We start from the raw sequence: 18,034 nt of genomic DNA, 5'->3' as shown, positions 1-18,034 counted from the left end.
CCCAAAGGTCTCAGAACGGGCAGATGAAGATCAAACATGACTTGATGTTTAGCTGTGGTATGTGGGATCTCTTGTAAACGAGGAACTGGAGTTCACTTGATACAGGCTAATCCGCAATTTCTACTGTTTGCAACCTGGAGCTAAGGAGGCCGCTAGATTCTCTGAGCTGCATGACACCAGACAAACGAAGGCACATAATAACTATCATTAAAGACGTGCATTATTGAGAAGGAAAGCTTGAAAACTTGTTTTATTTTGTCATCATCAGAGAAGCGTAACTCCCCAGGGAGTAACGCTGACAAAAGATCCCAGTTCTGCTAGGTGAGTGTCCTTAGATCAGCTGCGTTTTCATGCTGTGACTGCTAGGCACTTTGCTGCCCCTCACGTGTCTTTGTTCCCAGGATAGCTCGTGGTCTTTATCACCGTGGTAAATACAGTACTAGATACTTTGTAGGAATTAAAACTGGCAAATTCCATGTGGTTTATGTCATTCTGCACGAACCCCTTCCAGTTTGTCATAAATTCCTAAACCAGAGCGAGGTCACATCTGGTAGCAATTCCAGTCTGCCAGATGAGGCGTAATCCTATAAAACCTACCTCATTTTCTCCAGTGCTTTTCAAAGCTGAGCTCTCCTCCTCCTTTCCCATAAGACAGACCGCTTGCCCTGCGAGCACTGCGGAATGATTTAGACGGGGAGTCTTTTCACACATTATAAACCAATTTTTGGAACACAGCTTTGGGTCCAGTGCCTGAGACAGTACAAGCAAGTCACGGCGTTGAAGCCTTCCCTTCTAGGCTGTGCCTAGACGCTGCTGTCTGTTGCGATCGCCTGGCCCTGCGGGGTGCAGGAATTCAGCGTGCTTTCCCAGTATTTTGATGCCTACGTACCCTGAGTAACCTGGCACCTTACATACTGCATAACTTCTGAAGGAGCCATACGTAGCTACTAATCTGCTTTTCTTTTACATGCTTTTAGAATAGTTATAGCAAAAGTGATGCATCTGGGGTAATGCAAGGTATACACCTTGACAACTGTAAATCATTAGATGCACTAACAAAGTAATGGAACGATGATCAATCTTAGTGCGTTGTAGTAATCGAAAATAGCTCCAATTCCCAGTAACAGGGAAGTTTAATAGGAGTCATTAGTTTTATACATTTTACCATGTTTCCGTTCTCCCATTATATTTTGAGAATAGTCGTTATTTGGTATCTCATTGCCTTGATTACTTTATGCCTTGAAAGCACCATATAGAACTTGGTGACCCGGTTTGTCAAAAGGAATGGCAAAGCAGAGTGTAGGGGGTTGTTGTGGGGGTTTTTTTGGTGAAACTGTGATGTATTATAATGTGTTATTAAATCAAATGAACAGAACTTAGTTTAAAAATGTTCTTTCAAGGCTGCCTGCATCTTCAGTAAGGACTTCTTAGGCCTGCTGGTACAGGTGCGTGATACTGTTTTTTTTTCTCTGAGGTGATCAAATCCAAGTATTGATATCACATGAATGACACTAAAAAACCCAAACCATCAAAACTCAAAAAGCATGTCAGAACTTTAAACAGTTAGTATTGTTACTCTTCATTATTACAAATGCACGCTAAAAGTGGCAGCATATTCAAATCCACTGCAGCTGCAAAGCACCAGGCAGAAACCATGTTGTCTACTGTGATTTTTGTGACCTAATTTGTACCCTTTGGAACTGGTTTATTCATAGGGCAAATATCCTGACATCGTAACCCTTCCCGAAGGACTGCTGGGAGATTATATCATTCTGCGGAACCCCAAACTTTCTGGGTAAGCCAATAAATACATTTCTTGATTTATGCAAAGACTTGTGAAATGCATAGCGGCGATCTATAGATAATTGGTCTGCTTGAACATTAAGTCACTTTCTGCCTTATAGCGCCTCTACACAGAGCTCAGATGGTGCCTTTTCCGCCTATTACCACACATTAAAAACACTGTGAGGAAAAAACAACAAACCCAGAGTGTGTGTACAGGCTGCCTGCACGTGGCCGCCTTAGCCCACTTGTGTTGCTGCTGTGTGTACCCACTCTTTTAAAAAGCTAGGTGGAAACAAATAAAGGGCTTTAGCAGGCTTGTAATTTGCATTTTAAGAAAAAAAAAAATATCTATTCACTATCTTGGTTTTGGAAGCTCACGCTACAAGAGTCTAAATTTGAAGGTTAGGAATGTGGGATGCGTGCTCCCTGTCGCACAGCAGACAGCACCCCAGGCTCAGCTGGCTTCCCTCCATCCTGGTTTTCCATCCACGTGGCATGCCCAGAGCAGCACCCTCTCAGCGTGCCGGGGTGGGTGGGCCGCTGGCAGCCATCCTCCAGGAGCAGAGTCAACACCGTCCAGCCCTGGGCCGGAGCGAGGGAGCTCAGCCCTTCCTGCGGGCAAGGGCCAGCGTGACAGCCTGTCCGGGCAGCTCATGCCAGCTTCTGTGCCTGGAGGTGCCACGGGCACAAGTCACTGCAGCACAGCACAGGTCTTTTAATGGCGAGAAGACCAAAGAATGGAAAGAAAATAGCAGTTGCCATGTTACTGAAAGCAACTGTAGCAGTGTTTTTCCATTGTTTGTTTTAGAAGGAAATCCTTGCACTGCCATTTATTGTTACGACTCCACTGCACATGCTGGAGCTGTTTGGGCTCCCTGCTTAGATGTGCTCTGGGAGGTTTGGGTTTTTAAATGGAGTAAAAAAATCCCTGAAGTTGCGTATAAGATGATGTAATTATCACTTTCAGGAATTCTGTAAGGGCCAAGGAAAGGAACTATTTTGTGAAGGGATCCAACCATTCCCTTCTATTACATCTTTGCTACAACATGCATTAATTTATATGGAAACAACTGGAAATAAAGCACAGCCCCCTCCATCGTGTGCTTATGGAACTAGCAAATGAACTGCAACAGATAGTGCTGTCTTGGTTTAGCCTATCTAGGATCTAAAAGTAAATAATTGAACTCTGGGATGATGAAATGAGGCGGTGTTAGACCATCACAGAAAATAAGCTGCTGTATTTTACAGTTTCTCTTCCTGTTGACAGGTGCCAAGTTCCATTCCACGTTCCCTTTTACTCACAATCATGGAACAACAGAATTTAAAATAATATCTGTGGGTTGGTAGAAAATACCCTTGCATATTAATTTGTTTGCAAACTCCCTGAACAAGCTGTGGACAAATCCTCCAAGGATTTTTAACAATGAAGTGGCCAAAGGCTGACAAACCCTGTTCCGAGGGAACTTTTACAGTCATTGTTGTTCAAGCAACACCGAGGAAGGGAACTTGCTCCTCGCAGTGACTGGTTGTGGAGCAGAGCAGCTTCAGCTTAGGAAAGCCGTACTTTCAGTAAGGGATTGGAGGGGAATTCAAAATGCAGCAAAGCAGGAGAGGGATATAAAGCAGCAAAACTACTGTGAATAGTGTTCAAGGGAGGTCTGTGTACTTGACTAGATACGCTCCTCCCCTGCAGAAGCCAACTTCCTAATTGTTCGCTGGCTATGGTGCCATCATCTTGTCCCACTGTGAAAGCTGGAAATAATAATTAGCCTTGCAAACAGAACAAATGCAGTCTGGAAGTAGTAACGATGGTTATTTAAAAAAAAAATTAGAAGCAAACAAATGCATGAATCTAGGCCTTGGATATGTTTATCCCTGTGCATTATTCTACAAAGGCCATGAACAATACCGAAGTGGACCTATTCCAAACCCCCAGCAGTGCTATTTCTGCAAACCCTCCTTCTGGAACAGTTTGTCACTGGTTTCATGCCGGATCCAGCACAGTACCTGACCACGGGGTGCAGACAGCTTGTAAGGGGTGCGGGGAGGGAAATGCTCCCTCTCATTTTCTTTGGTATATTACTTCTTACCGCTCATGAGAGAGAAAGAACCGGGGGAAACTCCTTGAGGCTGAAAACTGGAATGGACCTGGAAATGGAGTCATAACCTTTCCTTGTCAGCAGATCACCAGGTGTCCTTGGGTCAGAGCAGAAGTATTTCCAATTCTCAGAGCTGGGGATGTTGCATTACCTGGGGTGAATTTTGTTTCAGAGCATAAGGAGTGTGAATCTCCAGAATACTGTACTTTCTGCTTTGTAGAAACCTTAGACAGTTGCTTAGGTAACACTTAACAAACTTTTCTGTGCACACGATACAGGTTTGAATTAATGATTGTCTGGAAGATACATATAGATGAGGAAGGGAGAACCACGCCTGTTCTGGACCTTCTGACTAAAGTACCGGAGCAAGGTAACATCACTTTCTCCAGAGACTGTTTCTGAGCTTTCGGGGAGAACACCTGTCCCCTCTTTTGGCCAGCATTTCAGATAACATGGAAATGCCAACCAGGCAAAGAAATCCCAGTGCAGCAAGCTCACCTCCTGTGTGATGTCAAAGGGCTTCCCCAAACACGTGTGTCCTCCTCCTCTAGACAGCAGGCGAACTGTTTTAGCTAGCAATGCCATGCAGACGCCTGCTTTCGGTCACAGTCCAACTGGCAACTGAAAATAACGTTTCTTGTTCCATTTTTCCTGCAGTCCTGGAGCAGAAGATGGCAACTGCTGAGAATGCCCCTGCCCGGTTCCGAAGCCTGCTGCTGCTGTTTGGGATTGAGGCCGCTATCGAGAATCTGATCAAAGTGGTTGGCTTGGAAAAATGAGTAACAGCATGACTTATAACAGGTAGCAATTTCAAAAGTAGTTTTAATTAAGATATTGTGTTACAGAGTCTATAATTTTATTGAATATAAACATTAAGTTATTTTCCATTTAGAAACCATACTCATAAAACATGCTATCTGTACAGTTATGGCACGTTATATATAAATTGTCATGACATGAAAATAAATACAGCCATTTAAATACAAAAATGCCAAATAAAATAGTTACATGTACAGAGTGATTTCATTATAAATTTATCTTTCTGAATCATTAATGTACCAGAGTGGTTTATCTTCTTAACGTTTTCTAGATACCTGGAAAGTGTTAAAAGATCATGCACTGTCAAAATCAAGTCCGTAAAAATCCATTTCATTTCACAGCTCTGCAAAAGTACAGTGATTTTACAATGACAAGAGAACAGTAAGAGACTCCTAGAACAGGGAGTTAAATAGCTTTCTCATTAAATTAGGGTGGAAGGAAACAATTTGAAGATTTCAAAGACATACTATGCTGAAAAAAAAAAAGGGTAGCTGTATAAAGTAGTAGGTTTTTCCACAATGTAAGTGGTGAGTAGAGACAGCATTAAACTAAACGAGAAAGGGCCATTCCACTTCAGTAAAGAGAGATGGCCGAGTTAACTACTGCTCACCACAGCACTTCACTTTCATTTCCTGCTTCTAGGGGGAAATTCTAGCAGGTTACACATGATGAAAGCATCACGTTTCATACATTCATCCCCGAAGAAACGAAACATATCAGACACGTGTCCTCTGTACTCGTCCTTCACTCCATCAGCTGCGTACCATCAGCTCAGTTGCAAGCTCCCCGCATGTCTCTGCACCAGCAATCACGACCACACGGCCTTATCCAAACCAAACCTATACAACTGTCAGTCACGTCCTTCTTGGGTGGGCAGCAACAGTTGTTGGTCCTGGAATCAAGGGGCCAGAACCACAAACTGTGGACTCTCGAGCAATATTAAGAGACTTCAAGTCCACAGCTGCTCTAAGCATGCAAGCAGTACGACTGCCTACTCTGTAAGTTGTGACAAAGTATTTTATAGCAATGGTGACACAGGAGGAGAAAATCAAGAACTCAAGCAACAGTATGTTCATAATACCGTAATTTTAATAACCCAGTATTTGATCACTGAAGTAGTCTCCTAACTGCTTTGGTAGGTCAGGAAAAACTGACAGACCAGCTTGGTTTCAGTCAGAACCTACAGCTGAGCAATGCCAGGGATTAGGTTTTGATGGACAGCTACGCTGTAATAAAATGCCTTGTCAAATATAAGACAGACGAATTTCAAGTTTGTAATCCAGTCGACAGGCAAAACGCATTGCTACTCTATCCACCGCCATGTTACTGGTTCAGCTAGTTTTGTGTAATCTTCCGTTTATTTTGTCTTTAGCTCCTCCTTGCATGAAAATGAAACTCTCTGATCAGCACACACACTTCTAATTGCATATGAAACGTGTACAAAATTACAGCATAAACACCTGAACACTCCCCAGCTGTGGATAGTCTGTCCTTCCTCCTCTCGCCTAACGGCTGGAGGATTTCTGGATTTAGTAATGGCGCTCTCTGCCCCCAGGTTCTCTTTGGGAAGACGGGGTTATTACCACTGCCACCCACCAGCTTGTGGCACTGCTGCAGCACCACGTCTCAGTGCAAGCAGCCCAGGGCTCGATCGCAGAAAGGCAATGCTGGCACCTGGCAATGGGGTACAAGAGGTTGCCACAATGGGTCACCACCCACAACTCTGTTGCTGTGTGCAGGGTGGTACTCCACATCTCACATTTCTTCCTTGAATTGTGCCAATATACAGGGGCTTCTGGTTTGCTTTTTGAATTTCAGGTAAAATAGAACAATTCAAACATTACATCAAGATCCCAATATAAATACATATTTTTAAAAGTTAACCTACGTTATTTTGAAAAACACTACCAGTAAGCACACGCTGTATCCAGGTAAGAGCAGTTCACTGCAGCATGAACAGCTTCTCTCTGCACACTTCAGGGTGGGTAATCCCCAAGTGCACGGGAAAAGCGGCTGTAGATTTCATCACACTATGCTCAGAGTTTTGAATATATCCTCAGTCTCCGGCTCGGGACCTGCCCTGAGGATGGCTTTTCCTGCAACAGCTCACAAGACTTCAGCTGCACAACCCCATGCTTGCGAAGCCAAGCCATCGTGATGTTGCTGTGCAGTGGTGACACAAGCTTAGCTCCAGGACTCGTCATGGGAACGTGACCCCCCCAGCCTCAGAGTACCCAGTGCTGTCACCTTTCTTGTGTTGCCTAGAAAGAACAAGCCTGAAAGCAGCTTGTGGTGCTACACAGTATGTGGGTCATCAGTGAAAGGATGCCAACATTTGATGCAATCTGGGTGACCTGAAATAATCGGTAAAACTCAGAATATGTTATTCATATAGCTCCATTTAAATTAGGTAAGAGCGAGCTGTGGTTTCACCTTCAATAGCAGCATATAATGTATAGAAAATAAAAGACCAGCATGTCAGATGGGTTAAGCCCAGCTATCACATAAAAGTCAGAGATGCTTACCTTTAACCCTTTTCACTTAGCCTCAGAAGCTTTAGGTAGACAGCAGGTGATCGCACAGCTCCTGGAGGCAGGCTGGCGGCCTGAGCCTCATGCATCAGTACTGAACAGTGTTCTGCGCTAGCACAGTGGTTCCATGGAGCAGTAACACCTGAGCAGCCACTTCAGTTGTATTTTCAGTGGACTTAATGCTAAAGTTTTATGCTAGGTTTTGTCAGACCACTCCCTCTTGCTAGTAGGTACGAGTGAGACTCGAAGCACGCGCTCCAAAGCAATTCTCCTGTTAGTAATTAGGCTTTCTATGTTAGTGCAATACTTCGGAAAACCTTTAATTCTGTGCTCTTTCAATTCTAAGGAAGTAGCCTTTTAGTATTAATTTGATCTGTCCTTTAGTTCCAAGGTATGGCATGCTACCAGTTCTGTCATGTTAAGTACATTCATTAAGGTTATGTTTTATGCCTGTTTTAGTGCTATTCCATGTCTTTGAAAAGGCATACCAATTAGAAATCAGGTCTTAAAGAAAAAACATTCACAGCTGAAAAATGCACTGAACACAATAGAAAAAAAAAATCACCATAATTGTATTCCATTCATCTTCCACTTTCTACTGCGTTCAAATAAAAATAACCTTAAGGAAAGGGTTACACCTTATGGAGAACTAATGTGCAGTCTTCGTTCTCCTTGAAGAGACTGGACATAACTGGATCATCTTTGGCCTGTACGTTCCTCAAATAATAGTTTACTATCTTGCCATCAAGTTTGTACTGATGAGGAATGCTTTCATAGGGTTTTAGATCGAGGTCCAGGACAGAAACAGAGAAGGTGAATCTTGATTTGGATGTTAGTACCACAGGTCTTTGCTCAGAGCTGGAAGACAAAACCGTATTGGACATCTGAATCACAGAAGCTAACGTTTTTCATTTGTGTATCCCGAGTCCCCTTGCAAAAGCCACTCTAATGTTTAACTCTCATGGGAGCCTAAAGAAATAAACTTCAGCTAATGTAGCATTTAGGAAACTATAGCTCCAGCTTAACCAGTCTTAAAGTGAACTTGCTGGTGCCTCTTCCAGTCATTTTCCTTTCAGCTGCCACATAACTGAAGTCAAAACATCACTCTCAATTACGGTGTCTTTGTATTTAGTAAATCAGATCTGTTTCTGGGTGGCACACGTACAGAGCCACAGCCTTACAACTGGCAGAATCACTGCAGCTCCTACGGGGGTTCAAGGTAGTACAAATTCAGTATCAGCACTAGTGTCCAAGCATCCTGAAGGACGGAGAACTTGCTATTAAGTCAACCATTGCACAAGTCATCTCCGTCATGAACGTTTGAATCAAGAACTGCAGAGCAAATGCAGAAAACAATATTCTCTGAAAATAACAATTTGGTAAAGCAAACTCCCTATATAAGAGCAGACTATTATTGCTGACACAAGTCAAAGTGGCTAGCATTGTGGCAAAGCCTCCTGCCTTACAGTGAGAGATGCCACTTCTTGATTATTGCCTTCTTTTCATTCTAGTCGGGCGGTTAAAGGCAACTCTGCTTGAAAAATCTCTCATATGAGGACACCAAGGCAAAAAAATTGTACCTAGTTAAAACCACATACACCTATGATGAACAGTCATTTCAAATTCCAAGAAGGGAGTAAGTATAAAACCTTAGCCCTTTTTATCAACTCAGCCTCTTCAGGAGCAGACTTTTGTCCTAAATGTCTTAACTCAGAACTCCACCTTATTAATATGGTCACAGCAAAATATTTGGGGACACACACATTCCCGCCCCAAAAAGCCTACTTTTTTAAACAGTTAAGTGGATTAACTGAACTGTGTAAATGCATCTTGTGTCCAGGTAAGCAGGGGTCACTGAAAAGCAGGTCTCTCTTACCATTCATCTTGTAGACAGGGCGAAAGGGCGATCATGATGGAGCAGTCTTTAGCAGTCATCGCTATTCTGTACTGCTGCACCTATGCAACACAAAAGTAACGTGATTTCTCTATTATATCTGTATTTGCCTTAGTAAAGCATGCTGTTCTTTACAAAAGGCATTAGTTACTCAGTATATCAGTATGTTGGTTTTTTAAGAGCTGGGAATTATCTCTCTAACAGATGGTTAGCAGGAGCAAGTGGTGTTACAGCATCCTATGTAAGAATCATGTTTATTTCCTACAGGTAATCTTCTTGAAGGCCAAAACACCACCAGTTCATGCAAATAGTTCCTCTGTCTAGAAAGGAAATGACCAGCTTTATTTTTATCTCAGGAACTGGTGCTAAACATGTTTGGTTTTAACTGCTTCTGTTGTAAAGATACGCCCTGGCATAATCAAGAACTGCAGACCTCGGGCAAGCCAGCAGTGATGCTCACATGCTACTCATCCATTCCTGTTAGTCAGGTGTTATTAAAATTGACAGGCTGAATAAGCTTCAGCAACATGCATGGAAAAGTACCTTTGTCAACGCAAATGCTACTGTGCCATCATCTTCCGTTGAAAGATCTAGCAACTTCTCATAAAATGCTTCATTGTAAGGTCCGTCTATCTGTAACGTACTTCTAAATAAATTGTAAAAGAAGATTTACAGACAGCCAAGATGATGTACTGATTTTCAATGAGATCTTTCTTCAGCAGCCCAGAAACTCAAAGAAACCCCAATAACACCAATAAACATAGCAACAGGTGAATACTGAGCGATCTAACACCATGACCAGTCCCTAATATTTTCATATCACTTAAGAGACACTGTTTAGGGTTTGGGGTTGTTTGGTTTGTTTTCAAAGATGAATCATTCTTCATCTACTGCCACCTGTGTATCACTACAAGAGTGGTATTTTTGGCAAAAATGGGTAGGTTTCAAAATTTGTAACAGTTTGCAGGAGCTCCCAGAAGCCCTGCTGAAAATACTGGGGGCATAGGCGTATCTGACAAGGCTCCGCAGTGCCCCCAGCTTCCGAAGGTGCAGGGGATGGTTTATCTGGCCGCCTGCCTTCCCACATTAAATACCTGAACTCCTGCTGAAAAGTTGGGCCCATGGAAGGGAGGCTTGCAGCACACAAACACCCACAGATGAAAGAATACATTTTCAGATTATTTGTTTAAAGTATAAACATCTACATAAGACAAAGTGCAAGTGCAAGTGCTTGCCCACAAGAGAACCCTTCCAGGGAGTCCAAGCAGCAACGCCTTGCGAGTGAAGCCAGCGTGCCCTCGTGTGAGCAACGGCAGAATTACAGGCGAGTTACTGCCCAAGAGTGCAAGGCCCAGCCAAGGCAAGGCTTTCTATAGCCTTTATTATTACAACTCATAAGCTTTACTTGAGAACAAATGTAGCAGCTTGCAATGTCCAGTATTTCTTCAGCTGGCAAGAAATACCCTAAGATTCTTGTGCCTCAGGTCCGATCTGATCCTTTGCGATGTGACGCTCAGTCTGGCGTTTGAGCTACTCATCCCACCACAGGGGCAGGATCAGCAACAGAGCCACAACAGCAGATCCACACCTTCCGTAAGATCTTGCAGGCAAGAGGCTGGATGCTGCTGAATACTAGACTCACGGTTTTAAGGGGCAGGTTGTAGGTAGGCGAATATAGACTTGAGAATGACTGGAAACACATTATTCCTACAGCCATAGTCTGAACTCTGCAGGTACTGAAGGCAGGAGAAACAGACCATCCATTTTACTGTATCTGTCCTCAGATATGCAACCTGCACTACTAAGGAATGGGGCTTTTTCTCTCTTACCCTATTGCGAGCTTCTCGTAATCTTTACTTAAAAATTCAGGTCAAAGTGACTGACATCAAAGCTTTGAACAGTAAAAGTCACCTTTTATGTCATTTGGCATTTCGAGTTAGAAATTCAGAACACACAATACCATTAAGGAAGGGTGTATACAATGTAACAAGGGAGAGTGTCTGCACAGAGCCAGTCTTGTCTGCATACCTACTTGACCAGAACCAAAAAGCCATCGAGTCTTACCTCTCTTCAGGGAATTCCTCTAAGTACTGCTCTAATCTGCTGTACAAAGGATAGAGTCCTTCAATGTCCAGCATGTCAAGCATCTGAGCCTGAAGGGTTTTGTAAAGGAGACAACCCCTCGGTAAGCCAGAGCTTTCCAATTTATGTTTACCTAGAAGAAAATGCATTTTCAGATAAGGCAGATACGAGCATGGTCTCTGCTTCCTTTTGCCGTTACATGTACTTGTTCACAAGGCAAAGCTAAATACTCTTCAGGCCAGTCACAGGGAGGGGAGAACACCCAAACCACCTCAGTTTCCAAACACTCATGTGCTAGGTGCATGCACTTCCCTGCACGTTTAAACAGCACATATTTGAAAGCAGAATAAAATACCTGGTATACAATGCTACAAATTACTCAGGAAAAGAAAAAAAAAAACCCACCCCTACACCAAACCCCACACACTTCCATTGCAATCTACTTGTTTGAGGCTACAAAAGACATTTTTCACGAGTTTGAAGCCACCACAAATTCACTTTCAACAGCATGAACTGTTGGCAGAAAGTAATTTTGCATTTCAGATATCAGGTCTTTTTAATATAAACAGATCTGTATTTGCTGTCCTTCCGTAAGGCAGCTCTTTCCCCACTCAGTACAACAAAAACCAACCAGCAATGAAAAGATCTTCCTCAAAAGCAGAGTAAGAAATATGGTGTTTGTATGATTATGATAACTAGCATCATCTTGAGTAATTAGAGCTTTACAAAACTTTTGCACTGAGGAATTAACACGATTTACAGTTTTCCAATTCCATCTTCCCGTTTCTTTCCCCTCCGGTATTCACACCTTTCTTCTCCCCAGGAGTGGAGTAGTAGAAGAAAAGCAAGTGAGCTCCACGCTAGTTGGCGAGGGCTGACAGGAGGAGCAGGGAAGGCAAGAAACAGGCGCCATGTGACAAAGCCACCAAAGCAGCCAGACTTCATTACACACAACATAAAAATTCCCCACTCACTTGAAATACCTGTGATGGTTATCAGCTCAAACTGGTACTGTCTTCCACTTTTCCTCTACCACCTTCTGAATTTATTTTTATCCCTGTCACGAGGGGCAGTGCTCAAAGTGCTCACTACAAGGTCCTATTAGAAGCAGTTACAAGCTCAGAGCTCAAAATGGCACTAAAACTCCGCTGTTGCTATTTTCACATCGGTATTAAATAGCAAATGAGAAGCAAAGATCTGAATCATTATGTGGTAACAGTTCATTATTGACAGTGATCAAGAAGTTACGTCTTACCATTTCTTACTAGCTCCTTATTAAAAGCACTTGCTTCACAGTAGCTTCTTCCTTGTGAAACGGGAACTGTCTTCATATCACCTGCCCTGCAGGCGTCAGTACTACTTAGTAGCGTCATAGTTATAACATGGATTAGTTCTTTAACAATTGTCCTTGTACACTGTGGTCCACTGACCAACCCGTTGGAAGGAAAAAAAAAAGGTTTTAAGTGATGAGCAAGCTCGTTCCAGTCAGAGATGCAGTCCTGGTCATCTTTACAGCCATAAATTGGTTCCCCATTCTGCAAATGACAAAAAAAAAAAGGTTTAGGTACTTCATGAAATCCAGTTATTTGTACTCAGTTAATCAAAGCATCAGATTTAGGATTTAAGACACATAGTACAGAAACGAGTGCTAGTTAAACAGTCTGCACACGAATACACACATTCCCAGTCTCCTACAAATTTGCCCTGTGAAGTTTAATCAGATACCACAGGTGACAACCTTGGAGTTAGGACCAAAAAGCCCATTTAAATCAAGTGCTACTTTCCCAACTTAATCAACTGTATCGGAATAATAAAAGTGAACTGATACTTAGCACATTTTCCTATCGCTTCCTTCTGATTAGTGTCAGTAGTGAAAAAGCACCATGTGAAACAATCGTATTTTAAAAGCCAAACTGGAAAATGGAAGGCTACAAAAAAGGGACAGAAAAGGTGGGATGGTTACCTGTACTAACACAAAAAAACAGGACAGTTCACACAAGTTTAAGTCATTCAAATAGTTAGTTTCATACTGGAAATAAATTGTAAAGAATCTTCTTTCCTAGAACTAATCTGAAAACCTGCATAAGCCATCAGTTCACTGCTTTATATTTTTCCTACATTAATGCTGCAGAACAAGTAACTCTGTACTGCCTCAGCGAGGCATGCTATGCGATTGGCTTGCATGAATGCCGTAACGGTAATTTAAAAAAAACTATTTGCAGCAACATGCAACGTTCTCTATCTTCCTTCTGAAGAAGCACATAAAATTTTAAAACTTTGGTCACCTTTAAGAGTCCTTTTCTATTAGCTGTTCCTTGGCGATTCTTTCAGACTAATTAGTTCTGGGAAATTATTACTTACCTGTCCCAATTTGAAATCTAGCTAAGAATTTTCCCATTTTCTTCTTTTGGTGGAGTCCTACAGTGATGGTGCTGACTGGGTAGGTTTGAAGTAGGATCTTGACCGTTCAGATGCTGAACTCAAATTGTTTAAAAGCGAAGGCAAAAAAAGCAAGCAGACAGACTGGATTGTTTACCTTAAATATTTTCAAGTTGTTCTGTGCCTCCTGTAATAAGCTCTTCAAAGCAAAGTGCATTCTCTGTTTATTTCTAGGGGAAAAAACATAAAAACCCAAGAACGTTTTCTTGCAGCCTTTAGATGTTTACACCTACGCCTGGAGGGCTCTACGGAATCAGAACCGGGCACCTGAAGCAAACGCGCCCAGGAAGCGTGTTACTCACACTGAAGTCACTGCAAAGACACAGTGACTACTCGCAATTAGAACTTCAAATCTGAGTAAACAGCTCTTGGCTTTAACGTTATGTCGCAAAAGGCACTGGCACATTAGTAAGCAACTGATGCCTGAAACAGGTGCAAAGAGGGATACAGCACCAAAAATATCCACTGTAAAAGTCAGGCAAGCAGGCATTGATCAACCTTAATACTACAGCAAAAGTCAAAGTAATCTGAAAAAGAAATCTGTAACAGATTTTTTGGCAAAATGTAGAATCAAGTCACACACTTCCTTACCCTGAGAAGAGATCCAGCGGGCAATATTTACTTGGTCGCTTCCATTTTCCGTTCGCTACCTGTTGAAAACCCACAGCGCTGCTGTTAACCACTTTCTGGAAGAAGTGCTCTCAGTTACTGTCATAGTCAGGTGTGTGGCACTGACATCCTGTCTCCCAAAGCCCTGTGACATTTATAACCCTCTGAATGTACAGTTCATGACTACAAGAGGTCTTCCTCGTCATACTTAGCACTCAAGTCACTCAAACTGCATTCACAAATGGAAAGCATAGAGAAAGGTCCCATTAAATTACAGGAAGGCACAGTGACACAATTTCAGACACATAATGGACATTCGTCAAACGAATTCCGTGTGCGTTCCATGCTGTTAGAAGTTACGGAATGCCACCAGGCATTGGGTGAGCTGTTCTTGAAATCTGACAGAGTTTACCCAATTGACAGCATTAATAGTCCTCAAAGACTAACATTGTATTTGTTTGCTGCCAGCTTCCCACAGAACTTGTTCCATCTCTCACTAAACAGATTCACACCCAGCAGCTCAGGTGTGTATCCACCTACTGTCTTTAGTCATATCAGAGATTTAAACAAGTTTCAACAGAAAAGCAAGACCGGAATTGCAATTAAAGCACAGTACAGTCAAAGGAAAGCTGGGTGACTAAAAAAAATAAATAAGTTTACCTTTAGATGCTGATGCATACAGTAACGACACACTTTGTGCTTTATCTCCTGTGACACATGGCTGGAAAAAGGAATGAAGCCACACTTTGGCTAAAACAAACAAACAAATAAAGATTATAATCATAAATGTATTTCTTTACAGAAATATAAGGGCACAGAATATGCAAATCTTTCCAGTTAAAGGAAAATTTAAAAAAAACATTTAAAAAATACTAATCAACATCCAACACTTAAAAGCTTCATACATGTCACTGTATATTATTCCCAACTATTTTAGAGTCCTCACTTAAGAAATAAGGACATGCAAAACTACTGTGGCCGACAAAAGAGCCTAGTAGTACCCGGGAATTTCCCAAGTTTTGAAAGATCAGAAGAGGGAGGGGGATACGTCATCCTCTGGGCCACAGCGAAAGCAGTGAGCTCTGCATTATCGCACCGCTGCGTTCCTTTGAAACCGCTCCGGTCAGCATGTACTTAAAAAAAGCAAACAAAACCCCCAGAAGTATCTTCTCCTCTTCAATACCTTAATCTCTATGCAGAGGATTGGCCGGTGTTCCACAAAACGGTAGGTCTGCAGCCTGGTGAGGTTAGGAAGGCACATTGCATAACCACTGAGAGTGTCCATATCCTTATCACAGCGGGACTCTGGAGGGAGAGTGAAAGAAAATTAGGTGTGTGGATGTTTATTTTACTCTGCAGTTATCTTGTTCACCGGCTGCGGGAGTGCGGATGAACTTCAAAAGACAGGACACAGTTTAGCAGGCTTCAGCCAGTTACGCACTTGCATAAATTTGCCCTTCCCATTATCAACACCCGTTTTCGGTTTCCTCAAAACTGTCACAGGCACAGGGAGTGCCTCGAGAGCTGCTCTGCGTGGCTGGTTTCCAGCTCAGCCCAAGACAGGGACCAGGGAGAGGCCCGAAACGGCAGAGGAGCGCATTCAATTGGCTGACAAGAGGCAGACAGGCTTACTACTGTGTTCAAAGATGTGATCTCATGTTTGATTACTGAAACTGCATGAACTGCCACCCCACAGTCTAGTCAAGGGGAATCTGTGGAAACTGGCAGGAATTTCATAAGCTGTTCAGAAGTTCAGGAGAAAGTGTAAATCTGTACAGAAGCTGCAAGTGGCTTTGCTCAACTCCTTGCTCTGTATGTAGTCTCTTCCCAGCCATTCCAGTGTTCACATCAAAATACTGAACAGGTGAAAAGGAACACAGAGGGAGCAAAAGTTAGCCACCCCCTCCTCACAGGCTCACACCTTCGAACAAGAATTTCCTAAGACCACCCTTTTAAAAATAGCATTTTAGCGCAGATTAACAATCCTGAGAAGAAACGAAGTAGCAAAATGGTTTCAGACTGAGATTAGGAGGCATTATGTAGATAAAGCCTTTAAATAACCTCCTGCTACACGCATCCTTTGGGACAGAGAAAGGTCTGCAAGACCTTAATTCCAATTTAACAAGAACATACACTCCTGGATTTTCAGATATCTGTGTTACTAAAGAGACAGAATACATATGTTCTGTTCAAGTGTCCACTGCTAAGAAAAATATATTGCAATAGGAAAAAACACCCGAAATCTCAGAAACGGAAGCCTCCTTAACCTTCACCCTGCAGTTATGTGCTGTACTGCACTAGGATGAGCAAGAAGAAACCTCCTTTCTCCAACAAAATGCTGGGGTTTGTGTTCTTTTTCTGAACTCAAGCAAAAGCACCTCCATGTTCAGCTGAAAGCTGCTTGCCAAATCAGACCAACCCAGAAACCTGAAGTGTTAGACGAGTTCCTTCCTAAGTTAGACAGGCTTCTGTGAAAAGTAACATTAAAGGAAACTCTTTCCTCAAGGTTTAAAAAAAAGTCCTGTTAAAAATGAACAGTGAGATTTTTTGTTGTAAAGCAAGAAATACTGCTTGGACAGCTTCTCACAACCACGTTTCCTCTAAAGAAATTCCCAGAAGCTGCAGACACACAAAATTTCAGAAATAAAACTGAATTCTATCATTCACTTCTACCAGAGTATCAAGGATTCTGTAACTTCTGTTAGACACTCTATTTACTTTCCTTGCTAGTTTCTGGCACTCTGGAACTGTTTCTCAAAAAGGTGAGGTCAAGTCAGCAATGGAGAGTCCTGTGCTCACTATATGTAAATTAATTCATTTTTTTCCTAGATCAAAGGCAACAAAGTAGTGGCTACAGTACTTTGATTTAATACTATGTTTTTTCTTCAAGGACCTTTGCTAAATAGCAAAAGTTTCTGGCCATTCTCAAGAGCTGTTCGAGAACATAACATGAACACACTGCGAGGGACATCTTCTCTTTGCCCATCTTAGAGCTTAGACCTTACTTTACTTTTGGCCATACATGGAGATCAATGCACCCAAGCATTGCTGACAAAGCACAACACCACCAAATTCTGTAGCACTTCACTGAATGCGTCAGAGATTGCCAAACTTTGAGTCTTGCAGCATGTTCTGAAAGGTTTCACAAGGTCAACGCACCCCTACCTTGGACTCTTGTCCCCTTCAACTCCCCCTGTCCAGGGGACTAGAAGAACGTCCGTGCACTTCACCACTGAACAGGGACCCCCCAGCAGCATGTGCGAGTCAGGAGAAATCAAGTACAGCCCCATATCCCAGAGATGCTCATGAAACTTTAAAGGCAGCACGGCCTGTAACGGTGCAAGCCCTCGCGGTGAGACACACCCTGCCGTATCAGGAGGAGAGGCGCGGGAAGCTGGAACGTTGAGGTGCACACTGCTGGAGTGCTACGACTCATATGGCGCAAGATGCTGAGCCCCAGTGAAATACTAACACTGAAAACAAGACAATTCAGTGTGGAGTTTCTGAAACTATCTTCCTTCCAAAGCTCTACTGTGCAGCCCAGGAGGACAAACTGACAGAATTGAAGGAATTATTTCAGGACACATCTTCCACCTCCCTGACCTTTGTAAAGGACTTCACAGCAAGGTAAAAATCTTGAACATCAAGAACTAACACACAGAGGCTTACAGAGGATCCCTTTCCCCAGTCTGATGAAACTCGTATCAGATGCAACCTTTAATTCTAGAACACATCCATTTTTTCACAACAAATTTTCAACTTATTGTCTAAATATT

At 42.6% G+C, this 18,034-nt stretch overlaps 2 protein-coding genes across 3 annotated transcripts in view; one reads left to right on the top strand and one right to left on the bottom strand.

The window, feature by feature from the left end:
- CENPP (centromere protein P) overlaps positions 1–4,719 on the top strand; it is a 146,107-nt gene extending 141,388 nt beyond the window's left edge. For both annotated transcript variants that reach the window (XM_075433107.1, XM_075433106.1), the window contains exons 7-9: positions 1,716–1,795; positions 4,163–4,254; positions 4,542–4,719. In XM_075433107.1, the coding sequence (XP_075289222.1) occupies positions 1,716–1,795; positions 4,163–4,254; positions 4,542–4,663 (294 nt within the window). In that variant the 3' untranslated portion in view covers positions 4,664–4,719. The remainder of the gene's footprint in view (positions 1–1,715; positions 1,796–4,162; positions 4,255–4,541) is intronic.
- A 205-nt stretch (positions 4,720–4,924) lies between these two features.
- The window catches only part of IPPK (inositol-pentakisphosphate 2-kinase), a 40,713-nt gene continuing 27,603 nt past the window's right edge, over positions 4,925–18,034 (bottom strand). The window contains exons 5-13 of the mRNA XM_075433103.1: positions 15,442–15,563; positions 14,919–15,008; positions 14,241–14,299; positions 13,747–13,819; positions 12,466–12,745; positions 11,193–11,343; positions 9,672–9,774; positions 9,111–9,190; positions 4,925–8,092 (exon numbers count right to left, since the gene is read on the bottom strand). Of these exons, the coding sequence (XP_075289218.1) occupies positions 7,867–8,092; positions 9,111–9,190; positions 9,672–9,774; positions 11,193–11,343; positions 12,466–12,745; positions 13,747–13,819; positions 14,241–14,299; positions 14,919–15,008; positions 15,442–15,563 (1,184 nt within the window). The 3' untranslated portion in view covers positions 4,925–7,866. The remainder of the gene's footprint in view (positions 8,093–9,110; positions 9,191–9,671; positions 9,775–11,192; positions 11,344–12,465; positions 12,746–13,746; positions 13,820–14,240; positions 14,300–14,918; positions 15,009–15,441; positions 15,564–18,034) is intronic.

This window comes from Opisthocomus hoazin, chromosome 11 (genome assembly GCF_030867145.1).
Source record: "Opisthocomus hoazin isolate bOpiHoa1 chromosome 11, bOpiHoa1.hap1, whole genome shotgun sequence".
In the NCBI taxonomy this organism is placed as follows: Eukaryota; Metazoa; Chordata; class Aves; order Opisthocomiformes; family Opisthocomidae; genus Opisthocomus; species Opisthocomus hoazin.
This window is presented reverse-complemented; position numbering and strand designations above follow the sequence as displayed.